At 37.2% G+C, this 26,031-nt stretch overlaps 1 protein-coding gene and 1 long non-coding RNA gene across 11 annotated transcripts in view; one reads left to right on the forward strand and one right to left on the reverse strand.

Annotated features, from left to right (window-relative positions):
* The window catches only part of LOC105468968 (titin), a 272,665-nt gene that overhangs the window by 84,190 nt on the left and 162,444 nt on the right, over positions 1 to 26,031 (reverse strand). For all 10 annotated transcript variants that reach the window (XM_071073842.1, XM_071073841.1, XM_071073840.1 and 7 more), the window contains 47 exons: positions 25,616 to 25,891; positions 25,340 to 25,479; positions 24,907 to 25,033; positions 24,550 to 24,813; positions 24,000 to 24,266; positions 23,596 to 23,859; positions 23,370 to 23,509; positions 23,101 to 23,227; positions 22,709 to 22,975; positions 22,327 to 22,593; positions 21,217 to 21,483; positions 20,987 to 21,126; positions 20,428 to 20,554; positions 19,493 to 19,635; positions 15,804 to 15,927; positions 14,997 to 15,263; positions 13,209 to 13,306; positions 12,394 to 12,562; positions 12,029 to 12,295; positions 11,656 to 11,922; positions 11,264 to 11,542; positions 10,766 to 11,174; positions 10,538 to 10,662; positions 10,171 to 10,437; positions 9,125 to 9,394; positions 8,731 to 9,033; positions 8,316 to 8,618; positions 7,857 to 8,044; positions 7,652 to 7,766; positions 7,261 to 7,545; positions 7,008 to 7,159; positions 6,527 to 6,674; positions 6,193 to 6,370; positions 5,733 to 5,854; positions 5,352 to 5,639; positions 4,920 to 5,216; positions 4,614 to 4,800; positions 4,027 to 4,142; positions 3,639 to 3,938; positions 3,144 to 3,443; positions 2,924 to 3,029; positions 2,625 to 2,821; positions 2,239 to 2,544; positions 1,860 to 2,138; positions 957 to 1,256; positions 551 to 853; positions 75 to 437 (listed from right to left, as the gene is read on the reverse strand). In XM_071073842.1, coding sequence (XP_070929943.1) covers positions 75 to 437; positions 551 to 853; positions 957 to 1,256; positions 1,860 to 2,138; positions 2,239 to 2,544; positions 2,625 to 2,821; positions 2,924 to 3,029; positions 3,144 to 3,443; positions 3,639 to 3,938; positions 4,027 to 4,142; positions 4,614 to 4,800; positions 4,920 to 5,216; positions 5,352 to 5,639; positions 5,733 to 5,854; positions 6,193 to 6,370; positions 6,527 to 6,674; positions 7,008 to 7,159; positions 7,261 to 7,545; positions 7,652 to 7,766; positions 7,857 to 8,044; positions 8,316 to 8,618; positions 8,731 to 9,033; positions 9,125 to 9,394; positions 10,171 to 10,437; positions 10,538 to 10,662; positions 10,766 to 11,174; positions 11,264 to 11,542; positions 11,656 to 11,922; positions 12,029 to 12,295; positions 12,394 to 12,562; positions 13,209 to 13,306; positions 14,997 to 15,263; positions 15,804 to 15,927; positions 19,493 to 19,635; positions 20,428 to 20,554; positions 20,987 to 21,126; positions 21,217 to 21,483; positions 22,327 to 22,593; positions 22,709 to 22,975; positions 23,101 to 23,227; positions 23,370 to 23,509; positions 23,596 to 23,859; positions 24,000 to 24,266; positions 24,550 to 24,813; positions 24,907 to 25,033; positions 25,340 to 25,479; positions 25,616 to 25,891 — 10,494 coding nt within the window. The remainder of the gene's footprint in view (positions 1 to 74; positions 438 to 550; positions 854 to 956; positions 1,257 to 1,859; positions 2,139 to 2,238; positions 2,545 to 2,624; positions 2,822 to 2,923; positions 3,030 to 3,143; positions 3,444 to 3,638; positions 3,939 to 4,026; positions 4,143 to 4,613; positions 4,801 to 4,919; positions 5,217 to 5,351; positions 5,640 to 5,732; positions 5,855 to 6,192; positions 6,371 to 6,526; positions 6,675 to 7,007; positions 7,160 to 7,260; positions 7,546 to 7,651; positions 7,767 to 7,856; positions 8,045 to 8,315; positions 8,619 to 8,730; positions 9,034 to 9,124; positions 9,395 to 10,170; positions 10,438 to 10,537; positions 10,663 to 10,765; positions 11,175 to 11,263; positions 11,543 to 11,655; positions 11,923 to 12,028; positions 12,296 to 12,393; positions 12,563 to 13,208; positions 13,307 to 14,996; positions 15,264 to 15,803; positions 15,928 to 19,492; positions 19,636 to 20,427; positions 20,555 to 20,986; positions 21,127 to 21,216; positions 21,484 to 22,326; positions 22,594 to 22,708; positions 22,976 to 23,100; positions 23,228 to 23,369; positions 23,510 to 23,595; positions 23,860 to 23,999; positions 24,267 to 24,549; positions 24,814 to 24,906; positions 25,034 to 25,339; positions 25,480 to 25,615; positions 25,892 to 26,031) is intronic.
* Positions 4,082 to 9,034, forward strand: LOC139357300 (uncharacterized). The gene is made up of 2 exons (XR_011610266.1): positions 4,082 to 4,177; positions 4,903 to 9,034. It is a non-coding gene; the product is annotated as an uncharacterized lncRNA (long non-coding RNA).

Consider the following 26,031-nt stretch of genomic DNA (forward strand, 5'->3'; position numbering starts at 1 on the left):
TCTCCCCCAAACTTTTTATTTTTATGTTTTACTAAAACCTTTTTCAATTGGAAAGTGTAGTTTTAATGACTCACCTAACACACTGACAGTACAAGGAGCTTTTGCGATACCATGGTCATTTTCAACTTTGATCATATACAGACCATGGTCAGGTCGGAGAGAATCTCGGACGCGTAGCTGAGATTCTCCCTTTTTGCTGTTGTCAATACTCAAACGCTGTGTCAGAGGCAGGACAAATGGTTCTTCTTCTTGAACTTCACCCTTCCTTCTTCTAACCAAGGGTGCTGCACGCTTCTTAATTTCCTCTGGTACAATAGCATTCTCATCCTTTATCCATGTAATAGTTGGGTAAGGTGATCCAGAAATACTTGCATCAAGTGCTATTTCATCACCTCGTTTCACTTCTAGGCTTGTTCTCAGAATGACTTTGGGGGCATCTATAATGATCATAACCAATAAATGTTTTCAGTTCTGATGAAAACAACTGACAAAACATTATTTTCATTTATTTCAAAATGGGAAAGTGGTAACTCCATTAAACAAAACTTACCAATGGGATCTACAGCTTTGGTTGGAGGAGTAGCCCGAGAAGGTTCACTAATACCTGCGGCGTTCTCTGCTCGCACACGGAATTGATACTCTTTCCCCTCTTCAAGTCCTTTTGCTGTATAGGTCAGGATTGGTACCAGGTGTTCATTGCATCTCTTCCACCTTTCTTCACCCTTAGCAATCTTCTCTATGATGTAGCCCATTATCTTGCTTCCTCCGTCATACAAAGGTGGCTTCCATGTAATAGTCATTGCCTCTGCTGTAGGATTATGAACCTCTACATCTACAGGTGGATCAGGGGGTTCTGAAGAATAAGAAAAAAAAGTTAGTATCAGGAAAACCACCTTCTTAAAACAAAACTATGGTTTATTAGTTCTTAGCCATAGTACACCTATGCCCAAACTTACGCTTTGGATCTTGGGCAATGACTGGATTTTTCAGTTCAATATATTCTCCTCCACCAATCTTGTTGACTGCTTTAACACGGAAGAAGTATTCACCATTTGGTATGAGATCCTTCACAGTCCACGACAGTTTATTCTCACCAGACATGACTGGTATATATGTTCTTCTCCCAGCTTCTCTGCGCTCCAGGACGTAATGAAGAATTGGGGTTCCACCATCAAATTCTGGAGGTTCCCAGGTTAACTTACAAGAACTCTTGGTAATGTCACTTGCTTTAATATCTTTGCATGGTCCAGGTAGGCCTATTACAGAAATGGATAATTATTCTAGTAATCCTGAAAAATCAGCATTTTAATAATGCACTTGTCTCTAAGTGGGGCTATCTGTATTTTGGGTAGGATAATCTTTGATGTGCTGGAGTGGCATTCACACTGCAGAGCATTTAGCACCCTTGGCTCCCAACTACTAAATGTCAGTGGTATCTACCCCAAGTCTGTGTGCCAAGGAAAAATGGCCCCACAAATATCCAGACATTATTTGCAGAGCCGGGGGGAATGCAGAAAATGTTACTATCCCTGGTTGAGAACACTATGGGAAAATGTGAAGCTGTACAATTAAAAAATTGTGGTCATTTCAATATTCTTTGGGTATGCTAATATATTTTATTTAAATTAGTATTTCACATGCAAATAATTAAAACTAGTATAAATTACTCTAATAAGAGTTTAGCAATTTCATCTCTTTAGAATTGTTTTACTTCTCATACGGAAAGACATAATCAGAAGTGACATTTAGTTTACAAGTGGCCAGTTCATGAAGTCATTTATACTGTTAATAGCACTGCAAAGTTAACTAATTTCCTCTACATGTGAAGAATGTCTGGTGTTTCTTCAAACAATGATTACCTATGACTTTGACATTGATTGAGGCTGTTGCTGAGCCGAGCTTATTCTCCAGTGTAATGGTATAAACTCCGGCATCTGCATGGACACTCTTGGGAACTTCAAGGTGGGCTGAGATGTGATCATTCTTCATTGTTAATCTATCACTTGCTTTAACTTCTTTGCCATCTTTATGCCAACTAACAGTTGGAACTGGGACAGCTCTGAAGGGAACAGGAATGCTTAACTTTTCACCTTCAATAACAATAATGTCATGAGTCTCCAGGTCAATTGTTGGCTTGCCTGTAAGATATCATTCGAAAGAGCAAAAAAGAGAGTATGTCAAAATGCAATGCATGAATAAAGGGTATTTTATTAACTGTAAAAGACATTGTGCTCTTACAGTCTGGGTCTTTGGCAACCACATTTTCAGAGATTTCAGATGGCTCGCTGACACCAATAGCATTGACTGCTCTCACTCTCAGGACATATTCTTTGTCAGGAACAACACCTTCTTCAACCTTGAATTTCAAGTCCTTTATTGGGCGAGAATTAACTCGCATCCATTTCTCAGTGCCTACTGGACACATTTCAACATGGTATCCTATGATAGGACTTCCACCATTTTTCTCTGGAGGCTTCCAAGCAATGGCAATGTGTTTTCTCCCAGCATCAGTCACATGTAGGTCAAGGGGTGGTGAGGGAGGACCTGCGAAAAGAGTGAAACATTCATATCCACCGTCTCATCAAGTTCTAGACAATATCTTGTGTATAATCAGCACTACTTACTTGTTGGATCTTCAATGGATAGGATTTCTGTGGGTTCACTTGGGTGGCCAACTCCAGCTTCATTTTCAGCCCGAACCTGAAACTGGACCTCTGTTCCTTCAATGACATCAGTTACTCTGAAGTTACAGTCAGGTCCTGCAGTCTTTCCAGCTTTCACCCAACGGGTACCTAACCTTTCTTTCTTCTCAATGATATATCTATTGAAATAACAAAGCATTTCATTAGCATTAATGAAAAAACATTGTTGAGATTTTGCAACCAAGTGTAAGTTATTCTTTATGAATTAATTCAAATTCTACCTCTGAATTGGTCTTCCACCATCATTTTTAGGTGGCTCCCACTTTAGGTCAACATGTCGTTTTGTCACATCAACCACTGCCAGGGCATAGGGTGGTCCAGGAGTGGCTGAAAGCAAAATAATCAATGATTAGGAAAACCAGAGGGAAGGTGATAATCTCCTGTCACAAAAATTAAGTGTGAGAGCACTTATTGTCACAAAGATTAAGTGTGAGAGCATACTAAAGGTGTCTTTGGCCAGCACAGAGTCCTCAATTTCGGTGTAGTCACTTTGTCCTATAGCATTTTCTGCAGCAACTCGGAACACATATAAAGAGCCCTCAGTCAGCGGGGTGACTGTGCACTTGGTGTCCTTGACAGTGGTATCCACTGTTTGCCAGCCTTTTCGCCTGACGTCTCTCTTTTCTACAATGTAGTTGGTGATGGGGGACCCTCCATCTTTCTCAGGAACTGTCCATTTTAGGTCTGCTGTATTTTTTGTGATATTAATAACTTCAAGCCAGCGTGGTGGTGATGGAGGATCTGAAAAAGAAGGAACGAAAACAAATTCATTTTTGTTTTATTGCCCAATAGTCAGTCTGAATGTGCAGGCAGTCATTAAGAAATAATGTAGCCAGGAGGAAATAATAGTAATGAATTTTTCATATTTTCTCATATCGTAGTTCATAGGCAGACATTAGAAGAATTTACATACCCCAGACGTCAAGAGTGACTTACATAGCTTCTCCCGGCAAAGCACAGGGTCGCTGGGTTCACTGGGTTCACTTTCCCCAGCCTTATTCACAGCTCTAACTCGGAATGAGTATTCCTGTCCTTCCATGAGCCCTGGGAGCAAGTGCTGAGTGGTGGGAACCCCTTCCGCCACTCTGACCCACTCATCTGTCCCAGTCTTCAGCATTTCAATGATATAAGACTCAATCTTTGCGCCTCCATCGTGTTCTGGTTTTGTCCAATTCAACCTTAATGATGTTTTGCCTACATCTTTTACAGTTGGTTTTCCAGGGGGCCATGGAGGATCTGTAAGCCAGTGAAATCATTGTTTAGGTTTGTCAAAAAGGAGTTCATATGAGCTTCAAAATAACCACAAAAATTATATAAATAATACCTATGGGATCCTTTATTAAGATTGGTTCAGTTGATTTGCTTGGTTTTCCAGGTCCAGCAAGATTTTCAGCCAACACACGGAATCTGTATTTTTTCTTATTGGTGAGACCTTTCACTCTGAATTAGGAACAAAGTGCATGTATAACATCACGGTAAGAAGCAGAAGAAGCCTATGTTTACTTTACACAGAAGAGACTAATTTATTTAAATTGTGAAAAGATGATTTGGAAATTTAATTGAAAAGCACTTCAATATAAATTAAAGTTGCTTTTTAACAGGCACACGTTAGACTTGGCCACACATACCAGTCTAATTATAATATCTATGACAATGATCATTATCATAATGTACTGGAGGATCAAATACTTTGAAACTTCCTGAAGGTTAATATTTTAGAGTAAACTAAGAAATGTGCCCTTGAATGGAATTTATATAATTTTTCAAATTATGAGGTAATAGCAAATATGAGTAAAAGTAGTTTAAAAATGTTTTAGCAATATATAATTATCTGTAATCCCAAGGAATACTAAAGAGTAAACATTTGAATATACTGCTGTCTTAACATCTTGATGGGGATTCTGAGCATACCTGTATGTTGTGTCCTTTACTGGCATCTTATTGCATCTAACCCATTTATCCGTATCAGGATCCAGTCTTTCAACCCAGTATCCAGTGATTGGGCTGCCACCATCATCATCTGGCTCACACCACGTGAGAGTCACTGCATCTTTAGTGATATCAGAAGGTTCTAGGCGAGTTGGAGGTCCAGGTGGATCTATAGACAGGATAATGGTGTAAAATGTTATATGTCCTGTATATCAATATGACACCAAAATGCAAGTTTGACATAAGCATCCTTTTTTTTTTTTTAAATCAGCTGATTGAGAAACTTACCAAACTGATATTTGGCTGTTATTGGAGAGGCCTGAACTGGTTCACCAACACCATACATGTTTTCTGCAGCAACTCTGAAGATGTACTCTTTATTGGGGATTAATTTGGTGGCCTTGAAGTTTGTATCCTTGACGGTGGATGAGAGCTTGTGCCACACTTCACTATCAGTTGCTCGTCTCTCCACAACATAGTTTGTGATCTTAGATCCACCATCATCGCGTGGTGGGTTCCATGTTAGAAGACATGACTCATTGGTTACATCTGTGATGTCAAAGGCAGCTGGTGGTCCAGGTTTATCTGTGTGGCATTACAGATGCAGGAAAAAAATTGTTTTATTTATTTATTTATTTATTTATTTATTTATTTATTTATTTATTTCAAGAAAGTAACTGCAAACAGTTTATCCCCTTTTAAAATGAGAACCTTCCTTACCTAAGACGTTCACTTCCACCACAGCAGTGGCCCGGCCACACACATTCACAGCCTCGATGATGTATGTGCCAGTGTCACTTCTCTTACTATCAACAATAGTCACTGTGGATTTCTTAGGGACATTTTCAATGGTAATTCTTTTGTCCTGCTTCAGAATCGTATCAGCCTTTGTCCAAGTTATTTTAGGTTCAGGTTTCCCGGTTACAGTGGCAGGAAGTTCAATCTTGGTCCCAGCTTTTACGGTGAGACCAGCAAGGAGCTTCACATCGAGGAAGATTTCTGGGGCCTCTGAATTGGAAAAGATTATTTATGATGTTATCAAGTTCAAGCAGATTTAAGGTCAGAGGCCTATTTGATAAGACAAAAATCAAAAATAGATACCTTGTGTGTCCACAGCCTGGATCTCCTCTGTGGGTTTGCTTGGTTTGCTAGCACCCTGCCTGTTTAAGGCCTTCACGCGGTAGGCATACCATTTGCCTTCCTCAAGACCTGTCACTTCCATCCTGTCAGAAAACAGAATAAGATGTTTTACTGTGATGTCAATAATCGTTTCATTGTGTAGTACTCATGGTCTTTCAAAAATTCAAACCCCTGGTATAATACTAGTCTTTAAATTAAACCTGGATTACTTCAACACTATAACTGAATACATTTTCATTTTAATACTGTCATGAAAACCCTGAGCATGAAGTACATTCAGCAGCACCTTTAAAAACCAGACAGACACACCGGCAGTATAGGATTCTCAATGAAAAAAGACAAACATTTAAATTTTCCCCAACAAAGCCCATTTTAGTGACTAGGAGTACACATTTACTCTCATGCCAAATAAAAAACTTACTTTGTTTCTGCAACAGGTTCTCCACAGGCAACCCATTTATCAGAACCACGTGGACATCTTTCAACTATATATCCTTTGATGCGTGAACCACCGTCATTTTTAGGTGGATCCCATGTTAAGAAGATGCTATTGGCTGTTCGATCTCTCCATTTAACATTCTCTGGTGGGTCAGGTACCGCTATAACATTTGGAAGAGAGAGTCAGTCTTACGCAGGGCACCTATGCAGTTCTCTTCGCATTGCCAACCCCTGCCTTGCCCCATAACTTCAACTCTAGGTCTAAAAGCAAAAACAGGCAACAAGATTAGGTAAGAAATCATTAAGAATGTACTCACTTGCAGGAGCTGACATATTTACAGGTTCATCAACATATGCAGGTTCTCCAGGGCCACATTTGTTACGAGCACAAACTTTAAATAAATACTCTTTTCCTTGAACAAGATCAGGAACTGTGAATTCTAGATCAGTTACAAAGTCCATAACCTGGGACAAAGAAATATAGTTAATTAGCTATTTTCCAAAAACCCTTTCCCCAACTCAAAAGATTTTTACCAAGTCAGTAGGGATTTTTTTTTTTTTTTAATTTTTTACACATTTGGTAAGGCTCACAAGACAAGACAATTACAATTATACAACCCTTGGTTGAGCTACCTCAGGAAGCATTAGTACCGATGCATTCTTAAAAAGTTTTTGTACATTTTCAGTGAGGTAAAGGTAAGAAGTTGTAGCACACAAGATTTGTGCATGGCATCCCAACCTTCTGGGATTTCCCCTACTCTCATTTTTGGCGTTGATGCAGTGCTGCTCAAAACTCACCTTAGTCCATGTTTTCCGGCTGACTTCTCGTTTTTCAACAACGTATCCGGTTAATGGACTTCCTCCATCATCATCAGGTGGTTCCCAAGTCAAATGTACTGAGTCCTTGGTTATATCACCAAATTTCAGTTCTTTGGGTGCACTTGGGCGAGCTGAAAAGAAATGCATTCACAAATCACTGTCATTAATAGTCTGAACTAATATTTGTCAATACTACCAAATCACCTTAGATGATAAACAGTTAGTTCCTTACCGATTACATTGACATCGATTTCCCCAGAAATTGTTTTCACACGGTTTTCTAATTTCAGCGTATAAATGCCCTTGTCTGAACGTTCACTTGGAGAAATGACAAGTTCGGCATAGGCAGACAAGGTCTTCATTTTCACACGGTCCCCTGTTTCTAGTACTTTATCTCCAAAACACCAGGTTGCAGTTGGCCTTGGATAGCCTGTACTTGGAACCAGGATCTTGATAGGATTTGGGACAATAACTTCCAGACCATCTTTAAATGCACTTAAATCCATTGTTGGTTCAACTGCAAAGAAGAAAAGTTAATGAGTCTGCAGTGCCATATTTAAGTCCCTGTTGCCCCAAAGTAACTATGTTCTATTCCCTGGTCTAAAAATAAAATATCTATTTACCAAATGCATCATCAGCGGTGAGAGGACCAAGAATTTCAGATGGATCTGAAACACCAGCTTTATTTTCTGCAGATACTCTATATAAATATTTATTTCCTTTTTCCAATCCGGTAACCTACAATTATGAATTAATATTTGTAAAAAACACATACAGTTATGTCCATGATCCACACTGAATATTCTTTTTTATATGCAAATGACCTACCTTGTAAGTCAGTTCAGGGACAAGTTTCTTATTGCAACGAATCCAATTATCTTTTCCTTCTTCACATCGCTCAATTATATAGCCTAATACTGGGCTTCCTCCATCTTTCAGAGGAGGTTCCCATTTGAGTTGAACTGATGACTGAGTCTGATCTGAGGAAGTTAGGTTTACAGGAGGACTTGGTCTCTCTGGAATAAAAGAAAGAGTTGGAGCATACCATTTACGTTAGTGACAATTTATGAAGACAATGTTGTAATCAATTATATCATCATCATTAAAATAACAGATTTATTGAATTCACAAAGTAAAGTAGGCACAGTCTGGGTTTCTAGAACTTTATCCAAATTTTTATGATATTCTACCTTTTTATTAACTTTCATTGAACTTGATTTATTTTAATTGATAGGCCTAATATCAGGATTTCATGCAGTAATTATTTCCTTTTTTTGATGGGCTTACCAATTGGATCGGCAACTTTGACGAAGGGTGTGGCTGCACTTGGTTTTCCGACTCCAATTCGATTTTGGGCTCTCACTCGGAAACTGTACTCCTGTCCTTCTACCACATCAGTAACAGTTGCAGACAGGTCTTCAGCTCTCACAGTCATGGCAGTATCCCACCTGATAGAAGTCTTGTCTCTTAATTCAATGACGTAGTTTGTGATCTCAGCACCTCCATCATACTCTGGTGGTTCCCATGTCAGTGAGACACCAAATCGATTCACATCAGTGATGGTTACATTCAAAGGAGGGCCTGGAACATCTAGATTTCATCACAGAAGAAGAAAATAGGAGTTTTGGGTTAACAATGATGATGAAGGCAAAGACCGCAATTTACTTAAAAGCTAGCTTGCAATTTACTTAAAACTTCTTACCATATTTACTCCTTGCTTCTACAGGAATGTCAGTTTCTACTGGTTCACCAGTGCCAACTCTGTTTCTTGCACTTACACGGAATAGATACTCAACTCCTCCTTTCTGTAGACCAGTGACAGTAAACTCACAACTGTCTGCACGGTCTGTGGCCAGAACCCAGGTCTTTCTCTTAATGTCACGTCTTTCAACAACATAACCGATGATTTTGCTTCCACCATCAGTTAAAGGTTCTTCCCAAGCAAGGCTCACTTCACCATCAAATGTTTCTGTCACTTCTAAGTTACGTACTGGCCCAGGAACATCTGAAATTCACATATAAAGGAATTTTTTAGTGTGCTGTCTTACTTTTAAATTGTGCTTTGCCAATTAAGTCTGAGAGACCCAAGGGCTTACCAATAACTTTTAGATTGATGAATCCTTCTGCTTTTCCATGTTTGTTCTGAAGCACAATTTTATATCTCCCTTTGTCTCCTTTCTTGGCTTCTAAAATTCTGAAAGAAGTTTGTTCAGCCGTAGTATCAATGGTTTTTGTAGATAAAGGTTCATTTTCTTTAAACCATTCAGCTTCTGCTTTGGGGTAGGCATCATATGGCACCACCATTGTCAGAGGCTGGCCAACATCAACCACAAGGTCTTGGTCACCTGTCTTGATTTTCGGTGCAGCTAGTGAGAAAGATAAAATGTGAATGCTTTTGACTATTAAACACAACCAAGCTACATCATATGTTATTATGCATTTGTCAGCAAATATTGGTTACATAACCTTGGAAGTATGCCACAGTAGCTTTATAGCACAGAAAACTAAGTGGCTTAGACTTCTCATAGCTTTTTTTTTGTTGTTTTTGTGTGTGCAAGTTAGATTGGAGAGTAGAGGATTGGGAATGGCACAAAATCATAAGACATGCATTCCTTGCCAAAAATAGTGACATAGGACTCAGTGTAGTGCAAAACATGTTTTGTTTTTTGATAGAGTAGGCACCGCGTACTTAGTTCAATAAATCAGAAAACTTTTTTCCTATGAATGAGAGGTACACTAATGGCTTTTTCATGAGGACAGTGTATAAGGATGTCCTGGGTCAGGATGAGAACATACCTAAAAGGCACACAGGGGTTTGTAAAGTAGGAGAGTATAAGACTGTCTTTAGATTTGCCAAGACTCTCAGGGTGATAGCTTAGTTCTAGCCTAAGTTCATAAACAGTCATCATGTACTAGGAACTGTTCAACGTTCTGGCATATAAAGATTATTGCTATTAATTTCCTCTTACTCAAGACACTTACTTTGTAGTGAGCAAAATTAGAACTGTTAACATGTGGGTAGGGCTTGCTAGAAATGAAAGACCCTCACAAGGATTACCTCATTAAGTAACTGTGAAATCGGAAATCTAACTAATCTCTGTGATATTGGAAGGATATTTTAAAATAAAAGAAAGGGACTGACCTGCCAGTTCAAGCTTAGCTCTGGCTTCTTTATCTTTGGCAATAAATCTGTATTCACCCTGGTCGCGGGGCTTAATATCACAAATCTGTAGTCGATGTATCTTTCCTTCACTCATCATCTGGTGTTTATCACCCTGGACAACAACCATGTTATTTCTTAGCCATTGGACTTCCACCTTATCTTTATTGAGTTCTGCTAAAAAGACAACATCAGCACCAGGGGCTTCAAGAATATCTTGTGGAGGCCTGATGATCTCAACGGGAATTTCTGGAAAGAAAATGTGAAATAAATATAAATATGTTTACATTTTGATTAACAATTTTAAAAAGTTGGTAACATTAGAATTGTCCTTTCACTTAATATGTACCTTCCACAAAAAGTCTAGCACGAGACTTCCTGTCTTCTACTCCACAAGCATATTCACACTCATCATCCAGCCTGCAATCTTTTATAATGAGTCTGTGTATACTTCCATCTTTTTCAAATTTGTATCTAAAGGAGACATTGGATTATCAGTTAGCTTGCATAATGGCCACTAAATTGTCAAAAGTGTATATATAGCTATGGAAATAGAGAATAAAAAGATCTTGCTTACTTTTTGCCTTCTTTGATTTCTCTCCCATTTCTGTACCATTTTACATTGGCTTTCTCTCTGGAGAGCTGGCAGGAGAAGACAGCGTCATCAAACTCAGTGACTGTCTGATCTTCCAAGTGTTCCACAAATTCTGTAGGGGCTTCTATGATGAGAAGCTCAGCAACAGATTTGTCTTGTCCAGCAGTGACAATGTATTCACCTTCATCTGGGAAGCCACAGTCTTTAATAGTTAACGAGTGCTTGTATTTATCAATTCTGTATGAGACACGGTTGTCAAAAGGCACTTCTTCACCATTTTTGGTCCACTTCAGTGTTACATTGAGACGATTCACCTTGCACCAGAATGTGACAGATTTCTTCTCCATTGTTTCAATATCTTTAAGAGGCTCAACAATCCTAAGGTCTTCCTCTGTTGTAAAGGAGAAAAATATGTTTATTTTAATTATTTTCATAATAGAAACTGATGAAAAAATCTCTAGTGGTATATAAATTACTTACCTTCTACTATTAGATTGGCTGCACTTTTAACATTTTCACCTCTGTGATTGGTCAAAGACACATTATAGTTGGCTTGGTCGTCTAAGCGTGCATCTCTAATTCTGAGGGTGTAGACCAGGTCTTTTTGGAGAATAATGTATTTTGAACTATCAAATATGGCTTCTTCATTTCTGAACCATTTGGCTTTGGCACCTTCAGTGTTGACTTCACAGTTGAAGACAACTTCTTGTTGTTCCTTCACCCGAGTGTCCTTAAGAGGAACTACGATCCTGAGTTTTTCTGAAAGAAACCAACAAGACTTTATAGTATGACGAATGATCAAAGTGGTAAATACAAATACAAAAAACCAAAACAAAACAAAGAAAAAACCCGAAAAGCAAGAACAAACTTACCAATGACTGTCAAGTGAGCTGCTGCTCTGGCGGCCCCTACCATGACGACGTAAGTGCCCATATCTTGTAATGTGGCATCTTTCACAACTAGAACTCTCTTTTTACCATCAGCAATAACGTCATATTTATCTCCAGATTCAAGTATCTTATCATCCCTCTTCCACTGGACTGGAAAGCTTTCTTTTGATATAGAGCAGACAAATTCAGCCTTTTCTCCTTCAAGTATTTCAAGGTTTTGAGGCTTTGAGATAAATTCAGCAGCCAGTTCTGGGAAGAAAAAGTTACAAGATATTAGAAACGTATGTCTTTGTACTTTAAATCTAGCAAGTGTGAATTGTTAAAAATAAAAGATTATTCACTGTAGTTTTCATACCATGTACTTTGACTTTGCCATCGGTTCGAGAGCTTGGGAGTCGACAGTTGTAGTTGCCGGCATCCTCAAGGTGAGCGTTCTGAATGACCAGGATTCTCTTCCGTCCTTCAGTCAGTATTTCATATCTTCCTGTTTCAATGATCTCCTCATCCCCTTTATACCAAATCACTTCTGCACCAGGTTTGGAGACTTCACAAACCAATTTTATAGTGTCTGTTTCACTAACTTCAATGTTGGCAAGATTTTTGGTGAAGACAGCTTCTTCTTCTGCAAACATTGAAAAAACAAAAGCCGCATTGAGTTAAGTTGGAAATTATTATTTTTTCCCAACACATATACTTCACAAAGAATGACTTTACTCTTACCCAGAACTGTCAGCATGCCAGAAGTTCTCGCTGTCCTTACTTCACAGGAATATTCAGCTTCGTCATCCAGTAGACATTTGTTGATGACAAGAATGCGCACCGCTCCCTTGGATATGATGTCATATTTTTTGCCCTTTTTAATTTCAGCACCATCTTTAAACCACTGAACCTATATTTAAGATAAACAGATGATCAGTTTTCTTGTTCCTTCACACAGGTGTCCCTAAGAGAAACTATGATCGTGAGTTTTTCTGAAAGCAACCAACGAGACTTCATAGTATGAAGAAGAACCAAGGTAGCAGACACAAATATAAACCCCAAAAGCAAGAACAATCTTACCAATTACTGTTAAGTGAGCTGCTGTGATATTATTATCAGTTATTAAAAACAATGGGATCATATAAGTGTAGAGCTATAGTGAGCCTTAGACATCATGCAGACTAACTTCTTGGATGTGTAAACTGAGGCTAGAAACTTGCCAATGGTAGTTAATGGCAACAGGAGGTACTTAGTTGAAACAAATATAATTGCTGACATTTGACTTTTACTGATCTAAGAAAACAGCAGTTTTATATGGTTCAAACTAATAACTAAATCTGATTGTGAGTCCAGTGTTTTTCAAGTAATAATAAATTAATAATACTAAAAAGAGAACAATTAAAGTCAAGAATGCATTTTATACTAAAATTATCTTTAAAAGTAAAGTGGTAACAAGAGAAAGTTTTGACTAACTTTTTTTTTTTCCATTTTGGCTAGACCAAAAGTAAATATAAAGTTATTTGACAGTATAAGGTGACAGGTATACAATCACAGACCTTAGCATTTTCTCGGGAAAGTTCACACTCAAATCGAGCCATTTCTTTTTCTCTAACTTGAAGGTCTGTGAGTGGTCTTAAGAATTCCACATGAGGAGCTGTAAAAGAATGTCATTAGAATTCAAAATGAGGTTTCTGGAAATTTACTCTGACATTACCATAATATTCATTAAGAAAAAGTGACTCTTTTATAGGACCTTTCCATCTTAATAGACTACAACTGACTTTGAAATCACTTGAAGCCCATCAGATATGATGCTTTGCTTTTTAGATATCTCTGTAGTTTACATAAAATTATGTGACATTCTATATGTTCAACTAGTGTGCATGTGTGTGTGTATAGTATATATACTAGGGAGCCATCTCAGTTCTTTTGAATAATAGCTGGAGGAAAAATCTTCATTTGTACTGCACCAGACTTGAAAGATAACGTCAAAGGAAACAGCAGGCACCAGTGGCAAAGAAACATTGTCTTCTTTAAGGCACCCAGCACAATCTTTGAGAAATTAGCAGAATTCAAAGATAAAACACGTGAAGCACTACGGCCAGCCTTGTGTATGGCTAAGAGGCATGAGGCTGTGATTGAAACATATATTCAGCTTTTTAAAAAAATCAGCTTTGAAGACGTCACATATAAGTCAGGCATAGCATCTATTAGTGCAATAAAGCAATGTGTTTTGTATGGGAGGGTGATTAGGATTTTACATCTGTTATTTCATTCATCTCTAGAATTAATTCAGCTGGTGTATAGAATTAGGGAGCTGCCCCCTTGTCCTTCCTTCTTTCAGAGCTCCTTGTGAGTCCTTCCCAAGATGACCATTCTTGAGCAATAAGATTCTGAGACAAATGCTGGCTAATAGGTTTGAAGATACGCCTCTTGCAGCTGAGCCTTCTGGAATGAAGGTAGATGTCGAGGGGAAGAAGGAGACCCAACAAGCTACTTTGACATAAGCTTGAGCAGAGCAACCACAAAGTGGTAAGAAAAACATGGTACAAGATGCATGAAGCACAGAGTCACTAGGTTGTAGCTGTTGACAGATGGGAAGCAACCAAACCAAACAAACAAATATTTCACAAAAGTACGCAGAAAAATGTCATCACTGGACAAAGGAATGAATGAAACAAATAAGCTAGCATGTGGCATTTTGAAAAAAGACATTACATTTTTCACCAGAGGAAGAAGTAATGTTAAAAACCATTAGAGTTCTCTTCATGCAGAGTCCAGGACTCAAAGGATCCAGGGCCTTACTCTATCTTCTTATCCATTCTTATTCTCAGAGATTGAATCATGTGACTAGGCTTTGTCATATTACAGCAGATCTCTGTTATGCTCCTATTCAGACTGAAATTTCATGCTCATTTTCTAGTTGTTCCCCACACCTGAAAATTCATTTTCCTTCCACATGGAAATCACTTTTACTTTGTTTTTAAAATTAGAACTCCCTACTTATCTTTAAAATTCAGTTTCTCCTCATCCATATCAGGATATCCATACAGTAGACTGACCCCATGTAGACAAAGAGCACATCTACTCACTACTCAGTGAGAGAAAAGAAGCATAGGGAAAAGTGATTGCTCCATCATTAATCAGACCAGACATAGAATAAGACTTTTCTTTTCTTTTTTTCTTTAAACACATAAAGGATCAGGTTAGGTCAGTGTCAATACTAGAAGTTGCCAAGAAATGCAGTTAGGCCAAGAAGGGCATGCAAAAAGTGTTGTGTTGTTTTGTTTTTGTTGTTATCAAAGAATTGCAAATGACAAGTCCTTTGTAAGAAGAATACTTACGCACGACATTCAGGTTACAGGAAGTCTTAAAATCCTTAGCATCACAAGTGTATGTTTTAATATCCTCTGGGGTACAGCCGTGTATAATAAGTTTTCTGACCCTGCCATCAGCAACAATTTCATACTTCTTGCTTTTGAGGATTTCTGTCCCATTTTTGAACCATTTCACCTTAGCATTTTCTCTGGAGACTTCACACTCCAGCACTGCAGTGGCTCCCTCTTCGACCGTCTGGTCCTCAAGAGGCTTAGTGAATTCAACTGGGGGTTCTGAAAGAATCATACTCATTAGCCAAGGTACTGCTTTCCTTCTCCAAGAGTTTTGGTACCATCTCAACTTTCCCTGCCATCTCCAGAGCTTTGTTCTGTCCTAAGTTTTATTTTCAAGTTTTGATTACACTCAGACGTTTTCCTCTAATAATGATATTTTATCATTATTTGTACAGACAAGAGGAAAATCATTTTTAAAAACTAGGAAACATTAAGGAAATAACAGCCAACTCTTGGTTAATAAAGTGATGGATACCTAGCTTGATAATAATTCTTCCTCCAGCTGGCTTTTGGAAATCTAGGATGTGCAAGAAAAACAATAGAGATGGAAGGAGGAAGTAAAACCTATGCTAGTCAATTTTGACTCTTTAAAAAGATAGCCTGTGAAGTATTTTGTTATGCTAAAAAGTAAAATTAGACTTTTGATTATTTGGTTGATTTTAAACATCTATAGTACTCATCATATAAAGATAATTGAGAGTTGGCATTATTTATGAGCCTCTGCCTTATACATGTTTTTAAAATAAGCCTTGTAATTACCTTTCACAAAGAGGTTGGCGTGAGTTTTGAAATCTTTTGCTGTTAGTTGGACTTCCCCAGCATCTTCTAACTTTACATCCCTCAGAGTAAGTGTATGAACTTTTCCTTCTGAACGTGTGACCACCTAGTTGTTTTAAAAAAAAGAATATATGAAATAGCAATCTAGTATATGGGTGCATTTAATTCATTTAGATAAAAATAAATGGAAATAGAGCTTTCCAAGTTGTTTTATAATCATATGTTTAGCACATATGCATTCAAAAATAATTCCAACCAATAGTTTCGGATCTTTTAAGAAAATTTAGGCTTTCATAGTTACCTTTTATAACTGCTAGGTGGCCTTTCACGTTGAAATTGCCCAGGCCGATTTCTGTTTACATTTGTGGTCTTTTTTACATATGCGTAGATATATGGCACATATATATATGTGTATATATATGTGTGCCCCCATTCTGCTACTGGGCTTATATATACATAAAGGAAGAACTTAGAAAAGCGAAATCATGAAAGGATGAAAGAAAAATATCGGCTATGGCAAGCTAAAAGTAAACCTTATATTCTGTATGTAAGGTGTTCGCCATGCAACAACAAGCTATAACTCTTCTTCCCATTTATTTTAGCAGTTAAACTTATTTTGCAAACCAATTAAACCTGTGATTAAAATAATTGGTACAACCTATTAATGTTGTTCAAAACTGCAAATGAAGGTTGGACTCTTCTTCCCTTTTCATGTGTCTAAGCATCAGGAATGGGAAAATCAGATGTCAATGGTATGACAGATAGGGTCATTCTGACAGTAAAGATAAGAGATGTGGGGGTTCTTCCAGTTCTATGATATAAAATTCCTAAGAAGCTGCGCCCTGTCATCCAGACTGATTTTGCACTGCTTAAGAGTTTACTTAGAGTTAAAAATAATGTAAAGGTTTTCACCAGTGGAACTATTTATTATGCTGGTGTAAAGAAAAGAATCAGAAATAAGGTTTCATCTGAAAGTGTCTTCTTTAAGAACTGGGCATGGTTAGTCACATAATTATCTTAATAATTGAGGGTGAGCGAAAAACATAATAAGGAAAAATAACAGCTAGGAGAGGGTAATTAAATATGTCCTTGGAACAGAGCTACTTATCCAAGGGCATGGGGCTGAAATGGGGAAAATTTGTTTTTTAATAACATTTCAATATAAATTTTGACATGCAACTTTTGGCTATTTGAAAAGGTGTCTCAGTTTCTAACCCACCCACAGATATGTTTTATCTATTAATATTATGTTGCTTTATCATCTGAGTTCCACTGTAGCTACTCTAGGACACTGCTCAGAATGCAGTATGTCTCAATAAACAGCTTGTACACAATCTACTCCCACTATGTTAAAAGAAAGAAAAAAGGAAAACTGGGGTACCTTATAAAAATAAATCAATGAAATGAATGTTGAAGATTTTGCAGTAGATTGTAGGAATAATGTTAGAGATTTAAAAAAAATATTTAAAATGGAAGCATATTACTATAATACGGTAGGCTTATGACTGTGACAAAACTATTAAAGTTTTATGTTTAAACTTCTCAAATTTAAAATTTAACTTTAAAATTATCAAATGCCATTTGGAACTTGGCAGTCCTTTCTTAAACTGACAGCCAAAAACAACTACAACAATGAAGAAAAAATGCAAACAACTCATGTCTACAAGTTTCTCTTCATATTTCCTATTCCTATAGCTTGTTTTTGCTTGTTTGATTATTGCAGTTTTGAAGGCTAAAATTTTTACAAAAAGTGAATATTAAAGGTTGGAATTACATTGACAAGAGCAAGTTTGTTCTGATAGACTTAATTTAAACAAAATCTGCCAAATGTAATAAAATGATTTTATTACTTCAAAGTTTATATTTAAGCTCTTTTTGAAAAGAGACATTTAAGTAATGCAAGAGCAAGTTCACAAAAGGCTAAAGTATTTCGGGTGCCTAGAGTAAAGGATTAAAATTCCTATGCCGAAAGAGATGTAAACGGGCCCTATAGAATTATCGTAAACTGATCCTTTCTAACCCTAGAAAAAATGTTAGTTACAATAAGAATTAAAAAAAAATGTGAATAAGATTTTTAGGAGTCTACATTTGAATTAAAATAGTGCAGTTTTTGTATTAGAACTGAGACTGATCTTTTAATAAGAAGCTCTTAATGTGACAAAAAGATATTTGGTAATGAAAAAATAATATTTGTCCTTAAGCAGTGTTTCTATATATAAATCATGAATTTACAGATCTAGAAAGAATCTTGAAAAGTCAACCTATTATCTGCCTTTAGACATGAAGTTAATTAAATCATGCATGATAGGAAAAATATATATTTTCAAACAATAAGCTTGAAGGTAGAGGTGCCTCCCTCAGTTCAATATTTAGAAGACCTCATTGTAAGGAAGGTTTTCTCATATGTAACTTAATTCTCATGCTACAAATGGAATGTACTGCTGCTTTTTCTGGTCAGTGGAAAAGGAGACCAAGAAGATCTCCTTATCTGTATAACAGTCAGGTGTTACCTATCAGATAACTGTTAGTGAATTACCCTGTAATCACTGTAGTGGAACACTAGTTTTTTGTTGTTGTTGTTTATTTGTTTGTTTCAGAGCAGTTACTTGAAGGCATTGCTTTCAAATACTTCAGTCAACTATGTGGCTTTTTGTTAAACTGAATCACTTTTTAATTATATTCCTTTAAGTCTTCAAAGTTTGATTTTTGTTGAGATCTTTATAACACATTTAATATTATTTCTGAAATATTGGGGGAAAATGTCATAGAACAATTTACTCTCTTGTGCTTTATTTCCAACCCAGGCTGGACATATTCCATATATTTTATTTTAAGAATTCAAAATTAATGATGGATTGTCAAGATAATTTAAAGACATATGTTGTTTCTGGGAACAAAACATACAGATCAATTTAGGCAAAGTGTATTGTGGGCCTATCTGAATAATCCCTTAGTTTTTACTTATGGGTAAAATCTTGGGCATAAAGAATGTCAGTAAAAGTTAACAGCAGGAGCTAGTTCTTTCCCAAAGCTTTAAAAAAATATTTCATTCACATATGTGGATAACCACAGAGCCCTTCTTTCTTGTCAGTACCATCAGTTGCACTTTAAATAGCCCACTTGCATTCCAGATATCGCACAGCCCAACGCACTTGAAGGTTAAAAATAGCTTTGGAGAAATGCTTGAAGAGAAAATCTGCCCAGAAGTTATCTCAACTACTTGATCAACTGCCTGAAATGGAATTTCAATCTTCTCCTCTTAATCCCCTTATATGCAGAACACTAGATAGGATGGAGAGCATTAATCTTAAAACTTAATGTGCACCATGGTTGCAGAGCATGCAGTCAGAAAGCCTTTTTGATCCTTCCTGTCTTCTGGGTAATCAAACAAACTACCATTGATAGTCAATGAGTCTTGCCTTTTCTCCAAAAAACTAAAACATGATCATACTTTAAATTTATTTCTATTTTAATAAAAATATCAGGTTAAACCTAATAAAAAATGGAAACATCGGCTTTACAGTTTCAGCAGAAATCAGGCTAAAGGTGGAAAGAGAAAGGCAAAGGCAGAGGAAGAGACATTAGAAAGAGCAAAGAATAAGGAACATACAAGTGAAGGTGGAAGAACTCCAGAAAAAGAATGGGAAAGACAAGGCATGCCTGCTTTTTACCTTATCGCTGGGCTCTAGTTTCTTCCCTTTGAGATACCATTCTACGGGGATATCCTCATAGGAGAGCTCGCAGTCGAAGGTGGCTGTTTCCCCTGCAGTCACGGTGACATCCTTTAAAGGCCTCAGAAGACCAATTACTCGTGCTTTTCGAGAGGGAAGAAACAGCTTTGCATTACTCATTTTGTAATCCCAAAAGAATAAATAGAGACTTAGATATGAACCTTCATGGTTGCTTTCTTCAGGAAGCCACAGGACTGGCCACTATTTTAACTCCAATGTGAACGTGGCCTTATGGTGCTGAGAAGGGGAGAGCTGGTAGCCGGAGAGCGAGTATATGTAGGGGCCCTTTCGTTCTGACGTACAAGGTCAGCGAGAAATCTCTGCCGCATCTGTCTCTCTGCCAGGCGTCAAGTTCTTCTTGCTACATAAGGTATGTGACTTCCAAAATAACTAAGACTCTGATTGGGAGAGGACAAGGGGCCCTCAATCAGAGGCTGTCCCTATCCATCAAACACTTTGCACCTTCCAGAAATGTTAGCCTAATGCTCTCCACGTTCTTTCTTGAATCTGACATGCTCACACAGCAAAGTTTGTCTTTCTGGTGCTCTAGTTGCACAGTCACTTGAGGGAAGTGGTCTTTAAGGGTTCTGAGTTAGATTCTTATTGTATGTGTATCTACTTTCAATGAGAGGACTACAGAGCAGGAAAATCTGATTTGCTAAATTTTCTTTTGTTCAAATGGCAAGGTCAACAAAATTTCCAAAATTTTACAATTTGAACCACTTCTGTATTGGAATGTCAAAGTGGCAAAGAGAGCCAGTTTTTGTGTTTTAACAATATTTTCTAACTAATAAAATAATTCCAATTAATTTCTCTCACATTCATTTTCTGAAAAAGTGTTTATTTAATTTTCCTCAAAAACATACAATACTTACGCTTAACTCGGAGGTGAGCACTAGATTTAACATTGGCAGCTTGGAAATCCACTCCACCAGTCTGGTCCAGGCGACAGTTGTGCAAAACAAGGGAGTGTATTTTGCCTTCTTCCTTAATTTCACAATCCTGTACCAACAAAATAGAAAAACTTTCATAGAAAATAATTTTCTTTGAATTTTTTTTCTAAGGATAGAATATCTTAATTAAAGGAATGCAACAAATAAATGGTAGTGAAACTTTATATAACTTTGAGCTCTTTTTTAGGAAGTAAAGCTTACAAGTACTAAGAGGAAAGCCACATTTATTTTAGCTGTATAATTCTGAGCCAACTAGCAGCATCACAGAGTATCTACAACCTTATACCCACTCTGCTGGATCAAAAGTAATGCAAGTGTGCCAGTCTGAGCCCATTCATAGACCCTGACATCTCTCTTTGGCTTAGGGTCTGATAGAGAAACTATCATGTTTTAAATGTCCTGCATGCACTCTGACTTTCACCTGTCCTTTTCTAATTCACACAGCTCGTTTAGGTGTTGACAAGTTCAGAAATAGCCTTACAGGTGTTTGGAGTAGGGCCTCTCCCTTGAGTTTCCAGTTGGCGTGGATATCATCTTCAGAGATTTCGGTTTCAAAGCGGGCCGTCTCAGTCTCCATCACCTCCACACTGTGCAGGGGTCGCACCAGTTTAATTTCCCGATCTGGAAAAGTGAAGGGCCAGCATGGGTCATTAGCCTCTGGCACAAATAACCCCAATGCTTCAAGAGTGAAACTCATGGAAATTTCCTTACCCTCAATGTCAAGTTTTCCTGAGGTCTTATCTGTCCCACAGTCACAGATGTACTGTCCAATATCCGATTTCAAGGCTTTCTTTAGGATTAGCATGCGTTTCTTGCCATCTGCCTTAATAACAGCATTTTTGGATGGCTTTATTTCCTTCCCATCCTTAAACCATTTCACTGGTGCATCTGCTTTGCTAATTTCACACTGTAGAATAACTTCATCTTTCTCTACACCAGTATAATCTTGAAGTTTTCCTGTAAAATACGGGTCTCCCTCTGCAAGTAAAGTGTAAGTGAAAAAGTTTTATTAATCACCTTAGGGAAATGACAATCTCTTGGAAAGTTTAAGAGACAATTCACAGAGTTCTGAGTATATTTTTAAATTGTGTCAAGTGTTCAATCATTTAACCTGTTTATGTTCAAAAGTTCTCTAAATATTAGAAAGGGAATCAGTGCATGGGATTTATCAAGATCTAATCCATCCATATTGAATTTTGAAACATTTTGTTAACAGTAGCCAAAAAGACTGAAATTTAGCTTCAAATACAATTTTGTATTCCTCCATTATTTGGATAAATTTCTAATTTCTTAGCAACTCTATTATGTCTAGTTTACTTTTAAGCTTTCAGGTTCACATTGTTAGTTTTTCTTAATCAATTAATAGTTTGCCTTTAATCATGTCTATATATGTTAGCCTTCATGTTTAATCTTGTTGATATTAGGTGGCCAAGAAAATGAGGCTCGTTAATGTAGGTTATGTAATATCTTCTCTTATGGGAAACTTGAAAAACATTCCTCTGAAATAATTTTGATAAAATGAAGAGATAGAAAGTATTTATATATTCCTGTTTTAAACATGACAGGGCTCAATAATTAATGAAAAATTTTAAGTTTGCTTTTAACTGGCTATTTTGTGGGCATAAGCTAGAATCTTCATTAATTTACAGTAATGAAGGTAAAATGTTTTAGAAATAAGCCTGATTACATATATGATACCTTCATAAGGAGTTGGGCTGCTTTCATGCAATATAACACTTAGAAGACTATTTTATAGAATAGATACTCCACAAATTTCTGCTGAATTTAATGCAATAAAATTAAAATTTAAAAAGCACTTACCAAGCACAGTGAGTTTAGCTTCTGAACTCATCCCCATAGCTTCTACTCTAATTTGAGAGGTATCATCAATAGACAGGTCTTTGAATGTGATTGAATGAGTTTTCCCTTCGTCTTGCATTGAGACCGACCTGGTGGTGTGTAGGCGCTGGTCATTCTTGAACCATTTAACTCGGATGTTATCATGAGATAACTCCACAGTAAACACAGCACTTTCCTTCTCTTTGGCAGTTACATCCTTGAGAGGAGTGAGAAATTTAAGCCGGATTCCTATCAAGAAAAAAAAAAAAAAAAGAACTTATTAATTGAAGCACTTTAAAGAAGAAATATAAAAGTAAAGGCAAAAAAATGATTTTGGGGTGGACTATTTGATAAAACTATTTACCTTCAATGATCAGTTTGCCACTTGTGTGCTTATCTTCAGCTTCAAACATGTATTTTGCTTCATCTTCAAAAGCAGCTGACTTGATCACCATTGAATGCTTAGTGCCATCCTTTATAAGCTCAATTCTGTCATCACCTGTGATTTCCTGGGTTCCTTTTAGCCAACGGAATGTTTTGGGTTCCCTGGATACTTCACACTCAAACTTAGCCTCATCTTTCTCGAAGACTTTAACATCACTGAGAGGTGTGATGAAGATAAGAGGCAATTCTGAAAGAAGTGGACAGTGGATGAAGTCAGAATATGTTTCCATTGAGGACCCTTGATCAATGCAGGGGTGTATCAGGAAGTCTTGCAGAGAAAATACAAAAATGTGACCGACAAGTAGAGCATACCTTTCACTTTCAGATTAGCTGCAGATTTGGCATTAGCAGCCTGGAAGGAAACCTCTCCTGTCATACCCAGCTGACAGTTATGAAGGATCAGAATATGCTTCTTCCCATCCTCAATGATTTCACAGTCCTGTTTGGAGTGAGGATTAGAAGGAAAGAAAAAACATCATTTACATAGTTATTCCTACAAATCATCAAGATATTTTATGCCTTTTTTCACCCTATACAACCAAGGAACCCCTCTCCTATATGATTAGCTAATCTTGACTTACAGGGGAAGCTGTCAAAGGCTCTCCTTTCAGCTTCCACTGGCCGTGAACATCAGGTTCAGAAAGTTCAATTTCAAAGCGGGCTGTTTCACCAACAAACACCTCTACTCCATACAGAGGCTTTTCCACTTTTATTAGTCGAGCTGAAATGATACAGTTTTGTTAGCATGACCGAACTAATAAACTACAGATTCAGATACGGTAAATTTTACATTGTCGAGCAACTCACCCTCAACAGTAACATTTGCCTTGGTCTTGTCTGTGCCACAGTCACACACATATTCGCCTTTATCTTTAAGTTCTGCCTTTTTGATTTTTAAAATGCGGCGCAGGCCATCTGCCTTGATAGAATATTTGGGTGAAGGGACAATCTCTTCACCATCTTTGAACCATTTCACTGGTACATCCTTGCTCAATTCACACTTCAAAATAATCTCATCCTTCTCCACTGCAGTTTTGTCATGTAATTTCACAGTGAAGTAGGGATCAGCCTCTGTAAATAACATTTAGCATCAAATTAGAAGAATGTGAAAACTAAAGTTTATTAAAGAGTAAAAGGTTGCAAAATATTTTATTACTCCCCACTCCCATGATTCAGAAACTGGCTCTCTGGTTATAGTTGGTTACATTTACCTAAGACCTTCAGCTGTGCTGTGGAGCTCAGATCCTTGACTTGAGCTTTTATCTGAGATATATCATCCAGTGTCACTTCTTTCATTTCCAATTTGTGAGTCTTGCCCTCAGAAGAGATGAGTACTGTTCTGCTTGTGTGGAGTTTGACATCATTTTTGAACCAGACTACATGCATTTTTTCATGAGAAAGTTCACATACAAAAGTTGCTGTTTCACCTTCTTTTACGGTCTGATCTTCAAGAGGCGACATGAATTTCAGTCTTATACCTGAAATGCAAGCATAGATAATGCCTCAGAAACACAATTCACCTTCAGAAACATTCCATTCTAATCTGTCTGAGTAAAAGGGACCCATTTCACATGACACTTATTTATTCATCTTTCCAAATAGAGTGCCACTAAAAAAAAATTCAGGGGGTTGTTTTGGTAACACTGTGAAAGTTAATTAGTGATGCTGATTATCACAGCTTTTAGAACTTGGTGTCCTATCTTTAAAGTCATATATTTGCATGCTTTTATGGGATGTCACAGATCTCATTAGCTCTCTTACCTGTGACAAATAACCGAGCTGAGGTCTTCTTGCCCTCTACCTCAGCAGTATAGACCCCTTCATCATCAAATTGAGAATCATTAATAACAAGAATATGTTTCTTTCCATCAGCAATGATATCGAATTTGTCAGATGACTTGATTATATCGGGTCCTTTGGACCATATAACATTTGCCTCTCGGGTGAGGACACATTCGAATCGAGCCTGTCGCCTTTCTGGAACAGTGACATCCTTCAGGGGCACAGCAAAGTCAAGTTCGATTTCTGAAAATCAGACATTAAGAATGAGGCTTTTCAGAATGCACAGGGATGTGAAATGAAGTTGAGGCCCCTCCCTGAATTCTAAAAGCCCCATACCTTTTACTGTCAAAATGGCAGTTGTAATTGCATTCAGGGCCTGGTAGAGGACTTCACCAGCTTGGTCCAGTTTGACTTTGTGCAAAGTTAAGAAGCGTTTTCCACCTTCTGCTTTGATTTCACAAGTCTGAAAAACAATAGTTTTAGTAACCATTTGAAAGAGATAAATTCCCCATAGGAGAAATGTTTCAGATACAGATTTCTATAGAGTTTTAAAAATTACTACTAATAAAAGTAAGCAGAGAATTCCCTGTCATAACATTGTACAAAAATTGTTCAAGTTGTCCCCAAATGATATGTAAAATTTCTTTCCTTCTTGGAGACTTTAGAAGACTCCATTATTATTAAAGGAACCTGAATCTGGGAAGTAGATATTGAATATAGGATGTGGTTATTTTATATGACTAACAATTTAAAATGTGAAATTACTCACAGGTGAGGGCCTTAGAAGTTCTCCTTTCAGTTTCCATTGTCCAGGAATGTCTGCCTCTGAGATTTCTGCATCAAAGCTTGCACTTTCTTTCTCATAGATGGTAACGTCCTCTATTGGTTTAAGCAGTTCAACTTCACGCTCTGTATTGGTCAGGGATGAAATAACATAATGCTTTAGACAATCCAACAATGCTTTGCTTTTATGTGTTTTGGTGTGTTATTTGGCTTTACACATATACAAAACTTATATTTCGAATAAAAGGTAGGATTTTCATACCTCCAAGTGTCAGCTTTGCAGGGTATCTTTTTCCTTCAATTTCCACTGCATATTCATCAATATCTTCTGGCATAGCATTCTTAATTTTGAGGTATAGATGATTTCCATCTCTCAGTATTTCAGTCTTATCATTTGGTTCTGCAGGGATTTCATCATATCCTTTGAACCACTTAATGTTTGGAGTATCTTTTGCTATATCACAGGCAAAAATAGCTGTCCCCTTGGGTTTCACATGCTGGTCTCGTATAGGTTTCACCAGCCAATCTCTAATGACTTCTATATGAAAATAAAATCAGGAAAAATGATTAAGATCTGAACAAGTAATATACATAGCTTCCTTAGTAAATTTCAGAAATAGGAAAAATTTCACAAAATTGGGCATAATTAATCCACTATAGGATATATTGTTATTCCCC

This window comes from Macaca nemestrina, chromosome 11 (genome assembly GCF_043159975.1).
Source record: "Macaca nemestrina isolate mMacNem1 chromosome 11, mMacNem.hap1, whole genome shotgun sequence".
Classification (NCBI taxonomy): Eukaryota; Metazoa; Chordata; class Mammalia; order Primates; family Cercopithecidae; genus Macaca; species Macaca nemestrina.